Consider the following 18,464-nt stretch of genomic DNA (forward strand, 5'->3'; position numbering starts at 1 on the left):
CAGATTAAGCTGAGATATTCACAAAAGTCGATTCTTAAATATCTAACAATGAAACGTCCAAATTAATGGACAAATTCCATAGATCTTTTTTTTTTTTTTTTTTTTTTAGGCTATCCGGCTTATTTCAAGAGGTTAAAACCTCTTTTCACAATTGTCTTCTTCCTGTAGTGTGTCGTTTAGTTTGACATTTCCTTGCCCTCCTGTGCGTATATGATTTTATAATTACAGAGGAAATTAATTGATTTCCTTTCAAATCCAAACTGTAACATTATTGAACATATGAATAAAGGAAGAGACTTGTCATACATCCAATTATGAGGGATTGCATGTGGATGCATGTATAAATTGGCTGAAAAGTAGATCTATTCAATGAAACTTGAACATAAGATTATTCATAATTTCGAGCGTGACAAATGATTTTAGATTATTCTACATGTACGCTTCCCATACGCTGTGAATTTACCGCTCTTCACTCCCTCTGTACATAAACGCAACTGTTATGAGGGAGATAGACCAGCCAATCGGGAAGAAACTGACGCACACAATTGCAGTATACAGGTGTGTAGGGGTTTGTACATATATACTCGTTCGACTCACTATAAAAAGTGTAGCTTCTACGGCAGGGTTAATTTTGGAATCCGAACACATAAACTAATACTGTAAACAAACAGAACAGTACACAAAGACAGATTATTTCTCACAGACGGAAGCAGGAGACATGCAGTGACCTGGAGACTAGGGGGGGTGGGGTGGGGTGGGGGGTTGGAGCGCTTGACTTCAGCTGGGTTTTGCCCCAGACCTGGCACCACTCATCTCTGGAAGATCCCTTCAATATTAATACTCCTTCCATAATTGTGCTATCCCCGCCAATGGGTTTAGCTTGCATGCACCCTGTATACCGAAATTCCTAAGCTAGGGGCCCTCCCCCTCCCCCTCCCTCACCCCTCCACTCCCCTCCCGCCCCCTCCCCCTCCCCTCCACCTCCAGCTCCTTCTCCCTCTCCCCTCCCCACCCCCTAATAAAGAAAGATATTGCGTTCGGACGAAAATTACACTTAGGCGCGGATCTAGGGGGTAGCGTGAGATGAACAACACCTTTCCAATCCTACATTAAAATAAAGAGTACTATTAGTCCAACCTTTTATTTGACCTATAATTGATAGCCTACTTGTGCCTCGGAAATGCACAATTTCAGGCCTAAATCCTTCAATTTTGTTTCTGTCGGAGGTGGCTTTAGATCCTTCAAACGAGGTATGGATTGAACGACTTCATGGCCTCACACTCTCCATTTTTTAAATCCTGGATACGCCACTGACACTTATGCTGTAAGTAAATTTACCAGCTGCCTGAACCAAGTAACAAAGCTGGGCATTCCCCCTTGTCGATATTTATCTATATTATTTCTTAAAACTTATTAATGCAGAACAATGAGAATTACCAATACAGAACCCCAAAAAACACAGGGACGTTTTCATAATAAAGCGAGACATGGCATATCTTTTTTTACCCGAATAAGGAAGCAGCCCTTATATCAAAAATTAACAATCTAGACAACATGAAGAACGTATTTGCCGTAAACAGGAAAAATAAACTGGAGTGGATTTTCGGAGAGAATAATGGCATCTGTTTGCCTTTCTCTTGACTTGTCAAGCTATGATGCATGGGATACATGCGGCTACTCTCTTAGTCAACAAGTGCTTGTAGAGTATCCGGTATGAACAAGCTCCTGCCATGACGTAAGCTCAGCAAATATATAGAAAATTACCTATATACGTTAATCCAGTTAATGTTTACAAATAAATTTGTGGTTGGCTCAATTTTGTTATAATATAGTTAATACATATTTCCTTTCATTTTACGCTATATTTGTGATAGGTTCTAAAGCTAACGTTTAACATGTGTTTGATGATCAGAATCTGTTGGTACTCCTACCATTAACCCCCACCCTTCCCCTGGGCCCCACCATGCTTCCCCTTCCCCTCCCTCTGGCCCCCAGCCCTTCCGCATCCTCACGTTGTCTTTTAGCTAAGATCATGTGTAATATCTAAGCCCATGGGCTTTTCGTTACACAGTGTAGTAGCCCTTTACATGAGATCACTTACCAACCGTAACCTTAATCATGTGTGGTATCTGTTCCCTTTCCAACGGACTCGTGGTACCAACACTTGACGTGCACCATCATGGTTACAAGGTGACTTGGTAGATAAATATCGGCTGGGGTTGAGAGTGAATAAAGTTACTTGGTTTATACGTGGCCAGGCTTTATCTTTTGGGACTTTTCTTAGAAAGAGTATATATACTCGCTCTCTGCAAACAATATATAAACAGTTATGAATCCTGAAGGTATACAGTCTGTTACTCTAGTCTCACAGCCGGACTTACCTTGCGTGGGTGTTGGTAGTGGGGGGGGGGGGGCGGTCAAGCGAAGTGTGGGGGCATTAAACATACCCTATAAATGAAAATAATATAACGATATACACCATATAACCTTGGTAAATAAACATGATCACGAAAACATATCTCAGGTATTCAGAGTGAATATCATAACCCCGATCTTTATAAAACGGCGATTTAAAAAAATCTAATCTATAGAAAAAATCTAAATCTCTATATATATATATATATATATATATATATATATATAAATATATATATATATATATATATATATTATATAACATGTCGCAAAACATGAATTTTTCTCCCAGATCTGATGGGATTATGCTAACCTCGTTAGGGTATAGTCTAGCTCCATTGGTAGAGAAACGTGACAATGTCCTTCAGTATCATGCCACCTCAAATTTAATTTCAAATATTTGTCGGCATATTGAGTCGTTTTTCAAGGTTTGCGTTGGTGCATATGCATTTGTGTCTGTCGATGGAGTGAAAGCTGTCGCCTAGAAATTCCGAATAGTTAAGGAAGGAAATGAGTAGATGGATACGAATCATGTCCCCAGAGATAAACAAGGCTCATGCTCTTCCAAAATATCAGCCTAAATACAATATCAGTATTATTAGATCAAATATATTTCAATATTGACGAAGCAAATAAATAGGTTTGTTTACCGCACAGTGGTTGTGCCGTTATATATTGTAATGGTTGTATTCAAATTCTGCAAGCAAGCTTCTGCAAGATCTCTGTTGATAACTTATTAAATCTCATAAAGTGTTATTTATTTCTGTTGAAGATTTGATTTGTCCCATTTACACAGCTTTTTTTATCATCTCTCGAGCATGCACAGGGTGAATTAAGGCAAAACAAATCATGTTTTATCTTGTAGACGGTCAGAAACACTGCAGTCATGACAGGTTGTATTTCTATACAACATTTGAGAAATGACCTATTAAAAATCTTAGGCTCATCGTTCGAAGTGGCTGGTGTACTAACTCTAACATATACAAACCATTTGGTCAAGTTCCTCAAATATTTCAAAAATATTTCAAATGCAACACAAAAACCATGGTGGATTTTACCAGAATTTATAAGAAAAAAGAAAAGAAAAGAGAACAGTGGATAAACATTAACATTAATGCTTGCACTGAGGAGCCGACATCATCATCAATTTAGCCTTAAATGAGCATTACAGTAAATTTCACATATTTTAAAGCTGAATAACTGGAAACCCGAAATAGCTACAAAAGCATTGCTACAGCACTCATTATTTCCCTTTCTATACTTGGGTTATGGCACATCAAGTCTAATATTCTGTCTCAAGTCATACTTTAACTGGAAATAGCATTGCCAAATGTGAAGCAACTACCCCTACCCACCCACCCACCCACCCAAATCCTCGCAGCGCTCTTATCAGGCACACACTGCGAAACAGTGCTTTAAGTTTATAAACGGATTATAAGTAAACACAATTAACGGCGGAGAAGGTGTTATATAATGATTAAATTGAGTATATAACACATATGCTGTTGCGTGCGGTATCATCACGTGACGACTGGTAGCTCGAAATTTCATAAATATTGGAAGTGAGAGTATATTGGTGCGTACACATGAGGATTCTTTGCGACCGCTTTGTCCCATCCACCCCACACCCTCCTTTTTTTTGCTCCTAACATACATGGACATAACCACCGAATCCTTGTACGTAACTACCCATAGGTATACCAAATGAAGGTTATGAGCTATATTATTCATATTACCCAATGCTAAAAGCTTGTATATGTAACAAACAGCGGGACAACGCGACATACGTGCATACATTCAAAAGGGCAAGTACATACGGTGGTACATTGTTGAGACTGTATTTCTGCTCTGCGGTCTAATTCAAGTCGAAATCCAATTTTTATTTCTTTCTCCCAACCCCCCCCCCCCCCACCCCCCACCCTCTCTCGCTCTCTCTCTTTCTCTTGTTTTAACATTTTTACTATTTTCTTTTTGCAAAAAAAGCTTATTTACTGAAAGTCCTGGCACTTGTGTAGGTAACACTTCTTATCGATTAAGATTCAAAAAGCACGGACTAGTTTCCAATTCTAAAGAAAGATTTCTACTTTTAGAGATATTCTTAAAATAAAATATAATTTTTTAACTTTTTCAAAATGTACATCAGGCAGGCTTCAGTGGATAAACATATCTATTTTTGGGGGTGATACATATTTTAACTTAAACATGACGAATCTAAATATACTTTAAGAGTCATTCAACAATCTATAAGTGTCAATCCACCCACTTTATCAGTGATGATCAAACTAAAAAGCAATCCCTCTTTCTTTTTTTTCTCAAGTATCTCGCTCGATTGTTCCCAAATTCCGAACCTCCGGGAAAACAACCAACTATCACAGTTGATATTACAAAACAGCTCAAAAGGAAGAGAACAAGGAAAAGAAGAAGAGAGGAAGAAGACGAGCAAAACAAAAGTGAGAGGGCGGAGATATAGTTGTCTTAATGTCAAACGATGTGATTATTCTTAGTCAAGTGGTTACAAAATATATGAAGAATTAATGTCTTTTATTTTAACATCTTTTATTTTGTCAAAGAATATTGCAATGATATATGCCCACGTGATTAGCAGTCCTTTTTTTTAAAGAATTATCTACTTTGCATAATTTAAGTTTATCAATACAAACACACACACTCACGCAATTGTGTTTCACATTCAGACTGAGGACCCTATTGTTTAGTCCATTGTTCATATCCACGCACCCTAATCTCCCAAAATACCTGAGAGCAATATAATTCCCCTGAGGCCGCGTCGATTCCTTTGAATGACTTATGAGGACTTGGAATTCCTTTGTTAAATAAGTCCTCAGTTAGACTACAAAACGAGTAAACAAACACACACACAGAGAGCCAGAGAGAGAGAGAGAGAGAAATAATAACAGGCAAAAGTTCGACATTAAGCTGTTAGGTAAGTATAAATTTTGACGAGATAAGGGATAAACATTAGTTATCTGTTAGGTTATGCGTGTATCATCAAAATAACAGACATTAAACGCCAGCAAAGATAGACTATACCTCCATAGAAGAGATAAAAAATAACTAAAGAAGTGGCCGGAAGGATCATATATCTTTACATTGTACTTAAATTATTCGAAAGTCTTCAATCTTAGAAAAATGTATATATAAATATATATATATATATATATATATATACATATATATATATATATACATATATATATATATACATATATATATATATATATATATATATATATTTATATATATATATATATATATATATATATATATATATATATATATATATATATATATTGTCCATATACTGTACCTTCAATAGTTCTCAGCTTTTAATACTTTATTTGGCATGATGCCTGCTATATCCTTATCAGTTGCTTCATCTGATCTGTTCGTTGTTTTGCTCTACAATCCAAATCTCTCATCTATATTCAGCTTCACGTCTTTGTTTACCAAACAAACATCAATAAATAACATTTCCTAATTCGCTACTCTGTCATCGCTCTTTAAAATGGCCAATACAGCATCAACAAATATATACTGTTAGGCCCGTAGGCGGGAATACGGGGGAGAGGGAGGAGCAACTTGCCCTCCGCCTCAATTTCCCAGACCTTGAGTTGGATTTTTATTCATCCAATTCGTTAATTTGGTTGGTTATACCACAACAATTCTGATACGTTTATACTTATTTATAATGTCAATGACTCAGGCTATATAAAATCCTTATTTATATCCATTTATTACTTTTGATGATGCTTAATAAATTTGGCAACATTTTTATGCAAATATCAGAATAATATTTTCAAATACAAAACTAGTATAGGGATATAACTTATAAATACTGAACCACATATAATCTTTTAGGGTTTTAATAAATCAGAAAAATTTCTCCGACCGTCTTCCTTAGACCCCTCCCCAACCCCCACCCCCCACCTTCACTCATCAAATTCCGTCCCTAGTCAGGCTATAATACCAGACATATACTTCATGTATTTTCTTGCAGTCAGTAGCTTCTTTCAAATTGCCTCTGTTTAGAGCCAACATTCCGCCAAAAAAAAAAAACTCCTAAATAAATTAAACGTTGTACATGTTACCAATCAACGCATTTCTCATTAAAGAAGCAATTGTGTATCTCCACTTTCGACTATTGCTCTCATCAATATTCATAAGAAACGTTAGCCAATCAGAATTCTCCTTCAGCCGAAAAGCGTGTAGAGTTGCAAATTAAAAAATTATATATAAGTGTTATACATGTCTTGTGCGTTCATTCCATATTTGGGTGTCATACGACTTTTCCGTGCGCTTGTGACATTTTTGTTAACCGCCGCTTCAAGATGCAAGGAACACCAGAAACGAAGAAATTTCAATCGGAAAGGAGGAGGGTGTTAGTGAACCGCTCATCTTGTCCCGCCATACGTCCTCAATCTATTCCGTCTTTCGAGATTCCAAAAAGACCCAAATCCACAGAGAGATCAACTTGGTCACAAGGTGCTTATCAAAGACGTCGAACAGAAAGTCTAACACTTTCATCAACAGATTGGAGAGTTTTTCGTTCTGAACTGCGAAGAAGCAACACAGTAAGTTCATCTGATCTTACCGGACTGGATTTCAGCGACCCTGGTTACGATCTCAGTTTATCATTGAAACATGCACCTCATGCGAAGACATCCTACGGCTTTCCTAGAATAATTATCAGTCCAACAACGACGAGGAAAGAATCTTTATTTCACGATAACTCCCGTTCAAAACAGCAGCAGCATCATCAACTGGGAACGAAAAATCAGTCATCATCTGTCGAAAGGGATCAGGAAGCCTGGCATTATCTTTCGCGACCGAGATGTGATTCTGGTATGAGTGACGGTAGCGACTTCTCCATACCAACCACACCCAAATCCAGAACATCGACTTTCTCATCGATCAGCGAAAACGAAACATCGCCACAGAAGGAGACCAAATGCCAGCAATTGCCTACCAGGTTGCAGAGGAAATTTTCATGTTTCAACGAGGATACCCATATCGAAGATTGGGGTTATTCTTCTGAATCGTCGACTCCAGAGGGTGGCTCGCCGAAGCCCACCCACAGGAGATTTAGTGTCGATCCAGTCGTGAGGGGAACCAGACAAAGAATGAGCCATCACGATGTAGAGGATACCGTGCGACAAGAGTTACTCAAGCAACTGCACGCACTTTGCGTCAAACAAAATGCTAGTACTCATCGCGATCTAGGAGAAATTGAATACTGGCTGAAATATGACTTCGCCAGACAAACCTTAAAAGTGTTAATCCTTCGAGCAGAAAATGTTGGTACCACCAGTTCGGCGGAAAGAGTGAATACGTACGCTAGAGTCACACTAATGACAGATAGCTCGATCACTCAGCAGACTAGAGTTATCAAGCATACCAGAGATCCAATTTACGACCAAGAGATAACGTTTCCCCTGGAACCAGTCGACGTTCATATTGCCAGTCTTCAAATCAGAGTGTTTCGGCAAAGAAAATTTACAAATGTCCTCGGAGGTCCAGTTTTCCTTGGCATGGTCAATAATACTACCCTATCGCACCTTCTAGTGTCCCCAACGAAGAGACTGCGGGAAGACCTACATGCCGAAGAGCAGATGGAAAAGGTAAGATTTCAGTTATCGAGTATAATGTTGTCATACATTATGTCACAACAACCATTTTCAACAGATTTCTCAAAATATATTTCAAAGTTGATTTCGTTTTGAATTTTAATATGAGTTTCATTTCATTGATTCAAAAGCTTTCAGGGATATTTATTATTATCATTTTGTTCTTGAAATTCTGCATTTTTTCCATCGGTATAGCTTAGTGTGTTCATCTGTATATACATCAGCGATAGAATGTTTAACGCTAAGTAATGTTTATCAGTGTCAAACATTAACCTAACGTCATGTACCGTGCTTCAAATCCACTTTACTTAGTTTCGCGTCCCACACCACCTCCGACCTTTATCTTATAATAAAAAATAATCTTATATGTATGATGTCATGATATTCGCTATTGTAATACGATATTGAGCATATACACATTATTTCGTTCTTTGGCCCAACAATGGATCCATAAAATTAAACATATCCATACATGCATATAGTTCAGACCAGTTTTTCAATTCCAAGTTGACATTATACTGCAGTATTTAACCTTCCCGTTTTATCCTATAAGTCAATTTAATATCGTGACTCAAAAATCCCTGCTCTCAATTTCGTCAAAGAGGAATTATGGTAAAAATTCAAGGAGAATATAAAGCTTCATCAACCCACGTTTTTTCAATAGCTAAATTTAACCTTGTGCATACAGAAGAGGAAGAAGAAACCTCCAATATGATATCTTCGTTCGTCAACTGAGTCGAATCAGCGTGGAATTGTTATTTAGTGTCGTAACTATGACGCACTTGTGATATTGTACGGTTCATTAGTATAATATGATTTATTTACCAACGATGAAAATGTCTTCATCTTTTGTTTCTTTGTCCCGTTTCCCATCAATAAAGAAAAAATTTCTTAACATTTTGGAAACAATAAAAGAAGTATTTTCAAAGTCACCCATGGAAGAAATATTATAGTCCTAATAGGATTGTTAACAATACCAAGACAGGGTAATAATATACATTAAACTAACTTCACTTTATACCATATAGGCAGTCTATTTTGGTATAACATATACAAGATTTTGATGTGTGTTGTTTTCGGCCGGTTTACGTAGAATGATTGTTCAATAATAAACAAAATAACATACAACAATTATGATACTGGATGTCGCTTGAATAGTTCAAGTCTAGACGCTGCCTTCAACCAGTTTAATCAGGGTTTGCCAAAAAACAGAAGCACGATATTTAAAAAATACGGAGAAACTTCTTTAGGCTTTCCAAAACAAACTTTTCCGTATAATTCTAAAATGGCCAAATGAAATGACCAAAAAATTTGAATGGAAACTAAAGAACAAACAATGCAAGTAAACTAAAAGAAATGAAACCCTGTACAGTTTTTCTATAAATTTCGTTAAACCTCTATTTGGTCCCTTCCCCACCCCCATCCCGTCCACTTTTTTTGCCTATACCCACCCCATCCCGCCCACTTTGCCCCTTGGGTTATCCTCATCATACCTATTGTATTTTCATCTGTGTTCTTTATTGTTTACATTATGTTGTTTATCAAATGAAGTTTCTACTGTTGGATTTGTGTAATCATTTCAAACCTTTCATTCTTTTGCCCTTTTTCTCAGGATCCAACCCGAATGAATTTAAGTGTCTGTTACAAACCGAGACGAAAGGTTCTGGAAGTGACGGTGGTTAAGGTCGGCGATCTGCCTCGTTCAAGCTTTATCGGATTACCAGGTATGCATGAGAACTCAATATTAGAGTAAATTTTATCAATATTTTAATTTATTTTTGCAACCCATCATGCAAGGGTTTTTGTTGACCCACTAAGTGAGTGGGATGATCCCGTCGACTTAATCCTATGTCTAAATAGAGATCTTTCACTTGCCTATAGTCTTGCTCGGTATTTATCTCAAAGTCAATTACCCTCGACAGTAAACATGTGAACAACTATACACGTTTCAATGTAGACCCTGTAGTAAATATGTGAACAACTATACACGTTACAATTCAATCATTCTTTAATATCAACAACAAAATAATAAAAAGAGGAGGAATTTATGGAGCATCGATGATATAAGAATCTCAATGTGTTTCTCTGCGCATGCAACTGTCATCAAACCTCGCGAGAGTTGTTTTCAAAATCTGAATGCGGGGGTGAGTGTAGCTTTGAAGCTAATGTCTATATGCCACAGGTGAAGGTAGCCGTGTTTGTCAAGATATATATGTCTGTCTGTTTGTGTGAAGGCAAAAAGACCCCCCCCCCAGAAAATTATAGTGTTTTCCCTTTTTGCTTTCTTTTTACCTTATATTTTTATTGGGGGAGTCAAAAAGGAGTTATTTGAAATAAACTTATCGAGAAAATAGAATTATCATCTTCTCGACTACATAAAGGCATAGTTCTGTCGTTTGTAATGCAAATTTGCCATCTATTGTTCTGAAAATTCAATACAGAATTTGTCGACGTATACAGTGGGGTAGTGTGATTGATTTAGTGTGATTCATTTGTAAATGGGATGTGGTAAAAATAAACTCAATCGTTAATAAAATATAAAAGGAAAGTACAAGGAACAAAGAGACCGATAAATCAATAAAATAAAAATAAGTTACGAATGCACTCACATGGATATAGTATTTACCTGGAATCATAAATAGCAACTATTGTTTATTTTAGATTGATTTAGATTGAATTCAGATTATGTTTTCTTCCGAATGGGGATTTATACTTATAAATAAATATGAACTTTTCAAATAATTACGTTTTTTCTTTCATTTTTTTTTTAAAATTTCAATAGATACCGAAGTCCGAGTCAAGGTGACTCAAATCTCTGACGGTGAAGTGAGAACGAAAAGTTTTAGGACCAAGACAAAACGATGGAACGCCAACCCGGTCTTTAAAGAAGCATTTTCGTTTCCTGTGACAAATGTTCAAAATCTTAGAGATGGGTTATCAGTTACATGTACCGTTGTCTGTCAAGATCATCTGAGAAAACATAAAAGTTTCGGCCAGATCGGTCTTGGTTTATCTGCTACTCAAGAGTCGGAGCAACAACATTGGAAAGAGGTGCTAGCAAACCCAGGATTTCCATGTAACAAGTGGCATCATCTTGTCGAAGGGAAAATATCACCGTGAACTGAAAAAAAAGTTCAAACACAATACAGTGCCTATAGAATAATATTGCCATTTGGCAATATATCGCAAACTCGAGGAGGCGAACCGAAATGCACGGTTTTTCCTTTCATTATTCATGAATCTATATTTGATAATTTGAAAATAAATATTTGAAAAGTAAATTGATAATTTAACATCTTGAAAAATTATGCTTTAATGATGATGATTGACCATCGACAGCTGATTAAGTTAAATATTTTAAATGACAAAGCATTACAGTATCTTTATATTCGTACAGATATATGGTATATAAACCACAATATGTCCGATATTAACATATATATTGCAAATTAAGTGATGAAACACACAATATTTCGTTACAACGTGGCGTCTTCTTCTTACGCATATAATAGATCCAATTACTTGCGCAATTTTGACAATATTTACCCAACGTATACTTAATTAGTGAAATGTATTACATTGAGCATAATATCCCTTCACTGTTTACTAAGAGTGACAATCTTGTATCTATGCCAATAATGACGTCATCTCCTAGGGGATTTTCAGAAGTTATCCAATTACGAGCACGCTTGAACGTAGGTTGTATTAAGATCGCGGTAATAGGTATAAACTTGAACTTTAAAATAGCCAGTCATTAGCGAAATCTGTACAACCTACGTATACAGGTGTATACTGGTTACGTCTGTCGACATTGTTTAACTGAATGGGTGATACAATGCATGCAACTTCGCATACAAAACGTGATTAATTACAAATCATTGGAGCAATTAAAAAATCTTTAAAGAAAAACAACACCACAATTGCTTTTCTTTATTGTTGTGTGGGATCAATCCGCACGCATATTATATATGAAATTAAATTATATATAGTGAAGACATTTTTGGTACAGAGAGGTACACATCATAATGGGGTCCGGAAACCTTTTGCCAAACAGTTTAGGATTTTTCTTTCTCTTCAATGAGTAACCTTCGTATATGCTTCAGGTTGTGTTACTTGAACGTAAATATGAAACAGTACTATATTTTGATACCCACTATACAATGCAAATAAAGGTGGGTATAGGAAAGGTTCCGACCAATATGTATATATATATATATATATATATATATATATATATATATATATATATTCGGATGTTCAGTTAACAAATGTCTATGGTCGAAGAAACATCGCAGCATTTTCTTCATGCACAACTTTTTTTAAAGAATATTTGTACGTTATTACCTTGATACAGTGTATTTCACTGTTTCGTTTGTGCATTACACGTTGTTTGAATATACGATATGGAAAGTGAATAGCGTATATGAACATCTCTGGTTGTATAGATATAGATAAATATATATATATATATATATATGTATATATAACAAACTGGTGAGGAGAATTGGACGATTTTTATTACAATATTTTGGATTTACAGAAAGAGATGAAAAGAAATAGAAATGAAAATATATAAACGATGAACAGAAAAATAACGTATCATTGTCTCTATGGTATTCTTTCTGGGCCAGAGTTTAAGTCTCAGTTGGGGCGGAGGGTTGCATGGACGGATCCAGAATTTCAAAAGAAGAAAATGTTAGACCCTGGGGTCGTTGAAACCAATTCCCATGCATCCATGGCATAATATTGCCTATGGTCTACACTCAAGGTTGGGGAGGCAGGGGTGGGTGGGTGGGGGGTGGGTTGTACACCATCACATCCATCATAATGATGTTCTGGCACATCCCCCTGCCGCCGCGCATTATTAAACATAGTACCATAATAGTGACGCTGATATACGTCCGTCTATTCTAGATTCGATATTACAGACGATATATCAATAACGTTACAATCTCCCTCTTTTTTCGGCTGTGTGGGTCAAATAGTAATATGTGTGAGTGCATGTTCTATAAGAAAACTGCTATAAAATTTAAAACAAACTTTCTTTTCAGGGCTTGTTTGTAAATGTCAAACAATAAAATAGCTGGGTGATGTAGGCCTCAACACATGATGAAGTATTGCAGTGACACTACAATGCTTGAATGAATGTTTAGCATGCCTACATACCTAATGTTTGGGATGCGACCTGCGACTCCATGGATTGTTTGACCTTTAACAACATGTTAGACAACATGTTTGACCTTTAACCTACGATTTGACAATTACCATCTCTCCTCATGTGTTATGTTCAGGGATCGAGTTTTCTCCGGTTGTGTTAGCCTATATGTCCCCCTATATGTTATCCCCACCCCAATTCATAATATGCCACACCAAAAATCTGGAGGATTGAAGGTGATAGAAGCAAGATGATTCCACAGCGAGAGCTGGTAGATGGATTGGGGGCACTATACTAACCTTTGAGTTGATCTAGCTCAAACGGATATGGTGGCGTAAGTTGAATGTACTGTGATAGCTCAAGCCATCAACTATTGTATGGTGGGTATACTAACGTGTACAGATACTTTTTAAGAAAAAGTCACCCAGGAAAGAACCTGGGCACGAAAACCAAACTACCGAACTACTGATCCACTCTCAATCCCAGTCCCCTTGCATCGGGACTGTGACTGTGTGATCATCGTCAGGTGTGCATCACCTAATATTCCCCTCGAAAGGGAACAGATACTACACATGATCTTAGCCAAAAGGCCGAGAAGCGATCAGATCAGTGGGTATTATACATGTCACCTGAAAACTTCTGTCTATGCTCTAGCGGCCTTGGAATGTGACCAATTTAGTGGGTAAGTCAATGGAACAATTACATGTTGTACGACACCTAAATAGCACCCCACGTATCTATATAGGTTTGAGACAAGCTAAACGGATACGTACCGTGTACTCGACCAAGCATATACTATACCTCTGCAGGTTGCACCAGTGGTAACTGTATAGAGGTATATGTGGAATGTGTGTTATGTAATTGTCCATTGTTTTTGTATCTTGTTGTAATGTAGATAGAATGTTAAAGGTGGTATACTGCTACAGTACACCGGGTGTGGCATGTTAAGTAAAATACAAGGCAGTTCAGCTCTGACTCTGGTTGTGTCATATCTTCTTTGCGAACTGTCTCTCTCTCTCTCCCGCCCGGCCTCTACAAGTGCTGTGATGAAGCAGAACAGTTGGAATTTTGTGAGTATGTCATTCCAACGCAGTCTCGCAGATGGCCACCTCTGTCAACAACTTTTCATGTACGTTATCCTAATTGTCACCTCTATTAGGATAATCGTATTAATATACCGGTGGCTGCAACCGAGGGTACTTGCACGGGGTTTGAAAAGGCTCGTGTATGTATCAAATAATGCCGTGGGCCAAGTTAAGTCTCAGGTATTCGCTTCTATGAGGCAATTGCAAAAGGAAAATGGAGTGCTAGTAGTGCTTGAAATTGGAGCTGGAGCGGGTGCAAATTTTAAATTTTTTCCAGACGGCAGCAAGGTAAAATATGATGAAAGTAACTTAATTAGGTTAGGTCCAACACCGTACAATAATGTATACTAGTAGCCTGTATATATATTACTAGGCCCTTGACCTGACTAATCAATTGGTACAGGCAAGACTAAGTCTTACCGTGTACACTATACAGACTTGGCTAACTTGGCCAAGCCATTGCTGACTTTGTTTGATGTTGTTAGGAGACCGGTTACCCTTGGAGAGTTACAAAATGACCTGCTTTGCACTTAGCATCTACCTCTTGACGTTTGGACTGTAGGCCTTTAGGCCATGTACAGCTACAATCTAAATGTCATGCTCATAGTCATACTATATAGTATCGACATGTGGTAATGATTCAATCCAGGTCCAACTTTTATGGTCTGAAGACTCGACTTGACTACTTGCATGCAAAAGACTATATATTTAAAAAGACTCTGATTGGTGAAGGTAAAAAGACTCCACTTGATGTGGATCTCTGACTAGTAAAGGTCAAAGACTCCACTTTAAACGACTCTGATTGGTTAAGGTCAAATGCCTCTACTTGATGTGGATCTCTGATTGATGAAGCTCAATAGTCTCGACTGGACTTAAATCTTAACCTATATATTGTGAAAAAACCTAAATTTTCATTTTCATTATTTTATATATATTTTTGTTGTGATACTTCTTTTTTTTTTGAACTGTAACAGGTGTTAGCTTTGGAGCCCAACATCCATTGTGTCAAGTACCTACAAGAATCTGCCAGTGCAGCATCACATGTGCAGTTGTTGGACATCATTGATGGCAGCATTGAGGACATCAGTGCAGAAGTAAAGGACGGGAGCATAGATGCAGTAGTTGGCACCTATGTTCTCTGCTCAGTCAATAACACGGAAGCTGCCTTGAATGAGATAAAAAGAGTCCTGAAACCAGTGAGTGATTTAAAAATATTCCTCTTTGCACTTTCCCAATGACCGCCGAAAAACAACAAATTATCCCAGTGCAGCATAAAAAAGAGTTCCTTAAAATTTCATCAGAATAAAAGAGAAAGTTGACATATCAAATTGCAACCAATTAAAAGCAGCTTTCTTACGTTTTGGTTGCCAATGGTAATTTGTACTACCTGCACTTATTCAACATTAAGACTGCAATTGATTTAACAAACTTGGTATGCCGGATCCACCTTAGTGAGTTCTAGAACGTTATATTCCCAGGCTTTTGTGTTATCATATAACAGATGGCAGGGACTAATCAGACATATCTTACAACAAATTATGTTTCCAAACTTTTCATGAAGGTTTACATCGTATCAACCTATTTGTTTTTAGAATGGAAAGTACTACTTTGTGGAGCATGTCAGAGATGATTACTACAACAGTTGGACTCACATCAGCCAACGATTGATGCATCCTATCATGAAGTTTTTCGCCGGTTGTGACTGCGCCAAGAACACGTGGACTTTCATCGAAAGAGCTGGCTTTAAAGAACTTAATTATCATCGGATGACAGTTCCAAATGGGTATGCGCTTTTCCTGCGGCCCCATATTTATGGGTATGCAGCAAAATGAGCATTCATGAGGTCCAGGGCCCTCATCAAAGTGCACGTCACTGCTCATCTCTTGAAAACCTATTCATTTTGTATACTATGGTCTTTCATACGTCACTGATCATATCTTGATAATCTATTCTTTTTGTATACTATGGTCTTTCACACTTACATACATATTTGCTTCATATTACCGTACTATAGTTCTAATTTTATAAATCATAGTTGAAGAATATTTATTTCCTAACTAGTTTTCATATATTTTTAAAGCGTTGTCTATGGTCAAATATGTATCATCAGCCTTCCTGTTTCTTATTGGCAGCTTCATGCAATGGCACGAAGTGTGCAGGGAGAGCAACTTTAGTCTGTAACTTGTCCTCCGTAAATTCCCAGGAGAGGACTACAAATGAACCTTGTTCGAGAGTTAGCGATGCCCTGGAAATGAAAGTTAGTATTGTTGAGGCCTGCTTGCACTCAGTATCCATAGGGACTCTAGAGGCATCTTATGCACCCCCTTGTCTCTAGAAGATATTTACACAGTGAGTTTTGGGATGTTTTTTTGCGTAGCTTGTGAACACGACATCTGAAGAAGAGAATGTTAGACCAATTTCATATTTAGTGTGTAGAAGTACCACATTGACTACAAGAAGCATGTTTTTTGTGGAGGACTGGATGTCAAAGGTCATTTGGGGTCACCAAGGGTCAAATTGTGAAAACCTTGTAAACATGATATCTCAAAAAGGGAAGCTTGGGTAGACCTAATATTTGGTGTGTAGAAGTAACACATTAAGTAGAAGAAGCCTCTAGTATTTTGTGGTGGTCAAAGGTCATTTAGGGTCACCAAAGGTCAAATTGTGAAAACATTGTAAACAAGATATCTCAAAAAGGGAAGCTTGGGCAGACCTAATATTTGGTGTGTAGAAGTACCACATTGAGTAGAAGAAGCCTCTCGTATTTTGCGGTGGTCAAAGGTCATTTGGGTCACCAAGGGTCAAATTGTGAAAACATTGTAAACAAGAAATCTGAAGAAGATAAGCTTTGGCAGACCTCAAATTTAATATGAATATGAAAGACATAGAGTACGAAACTCCGAGTGTTTTTTGTGGGAGTCAAAGGTCTTTTGGGGTCATCAGAGGTCAAATTGTGAAAACCTTGTGAATATGATATTTCAAGAAGAGAACCTTGGACAGATCTCATATTTTGTTTGTAAATGTACCATATCAAATTTAAGGAGACTAATAATACTTCTGGTCGAGGTGAAAGGTCATTTGACTAGTCAAAAAACGTCTAACATTTACTTTACTCCCCTTTTACCTGTCTCTCTATGCTAACGTACTTCCCTAAACATAATATCGCATATTTGGAATGTAATTGTACCTGTTAAGAAGCCTAATGTGGGCGGAGGTCCATGGTCGTTTGAGTTCACCAGGGGTCAAATTGTGAAAACCATGTTTTACACAATATTTCAACATGGACAGATGTCATATTTAGTATGTTGATGTATCAAATTTGGAGGGGGGGGGGTATGACCCAAGACCCAGAGGACTACTGTAGTTACTTGTTGAGGGTTAGTCGTTCCTGATATATACCTTCATTATTCTGTGAAGATGCAAAAAGTATCGTGCAACGAGCGATTTATTATTGTGCTGTTACCATGCGGCCAGTGTTGTACCATTTGTGGAATTATTATGCATGCTGTTAATTGGCATGTAACTAGTATTATAATATGAATATTCATTTTGCTACTACTATTTAGGCAAGAACACTGTTCATCTCCTTCTCTCTTCCCCCTACACTGCAGTAGTAGCTTAAACTTTGATATAACTGGAAGCCCTTATTCTTCACACATATTGTTATATTGGTATGCAGTCATGTCAATAAAGAGAGATATACACCAGCAAGAACTGTTGTCATTTTCTTATTTTACTTTATTTTGGACCCTCAAGTAAGAAGACATTACAGTAACTGCCCCTCTAGTGCATAGGTCAGACTATTGATCCATTGATCCATTAGGAAATTGTCATGGGTTTGGTTGGATGACATGCTACCAGTTTGGTCTTATTAGGGAGTGTCCACAGTACTGAAAATATAGTAGCAGGGATATATCACATACCAATATTGTCCCATGGGTTCTCTGTATAGGTACCAAATTATAGCGTGCTATAATTGCTAGACGTTTTCAAAAAGTACTTTCCTGGAGGTCTTTACTGTTCAAGCTGTTCCCAGACATTCTAAATACACATGCAAGGTAACTGAATGTCCCAATGTGGTAAACTTCCTCCGAGGTGGTAATAAAAACAGTTTAGAAATTTTGACTAATGGTGACCATATTTGAATTTCTGGCATATTTTGGGGCC

The 18,464-nt window shown here is 37.3% G+C and overlaps 2 protein-coding genes and 1 pseudogene across 2 annotated transcripts; 2 read left to right on the plus strand and 1 right to left on the minus strand.

Moving 5' to 3' along the window:
- The first annotated feature begins 6,559 nt into the window (after positions 1-6,559).
- LOC139978821 (synaptotagmin-6-like) lies at positions 6,560-12,527 on the plus strand. Its single transcript, XM_071989336.1, has 3 exons — positions 6,560-8,051; positions 9,670-9,781; positions 10,840-12,527. The coding sequence occupies exons 1-3, from the start codon at positions 6,762-6,764 to the stop codon at positions 11,175-11,177; spliced, it is 1,740 nt and encodes a 579-aa protein (XP_071845437.1). The 5' UTR covers positions 6,560-6,761; the 3' UTR covers positions 11,178-12,527.
- Positions 12,528-13,538: 1,011 nt separating this feature from the next.
- LOC139979007 (thiol S-methyltransferase TMT1A-like) lies at positions 13,539-18,011 on the plus strand. Its single transcript, XM_071989646.1, has 4 exons — positions 13,539-13,546; positions 14,173-14,341; positions 15,272-15,493; positions 15,890-18,011. The coding sequence occupies exons 1-4, from the start codon at positions 13,539-13,541 to the stop codon at positions 16,127-16,129; spliced, it is 639 nt and encodes a 212-aa protein (XP_071845747.1). The 3' UTR covers positions 16,130-18,011.
- Positions 13,734-13,814, minus strand: LOC139979268 (U2 spliceosomal RNA; annotated as a pseudogene).
- Positions 18,012-18,464: the final 453 nt, after the last annotated feature.

Source organism: Apostichopus japonicus, chromosome 13, assembly GCF_037975245.1.
Source record: "Apostichopus japonicus isolate 1M-3 chromosome 13, ASM3797524v1, whole genome shotgun sequence".
In the NCBI taxonomy this organism is placed as follows: Eukaryota; Metazoa; Echinodermata; class Holothuroidea; order Aspidochirotida; family Stichopodidae; genus Apostichopus; species Apostichopus japonicus.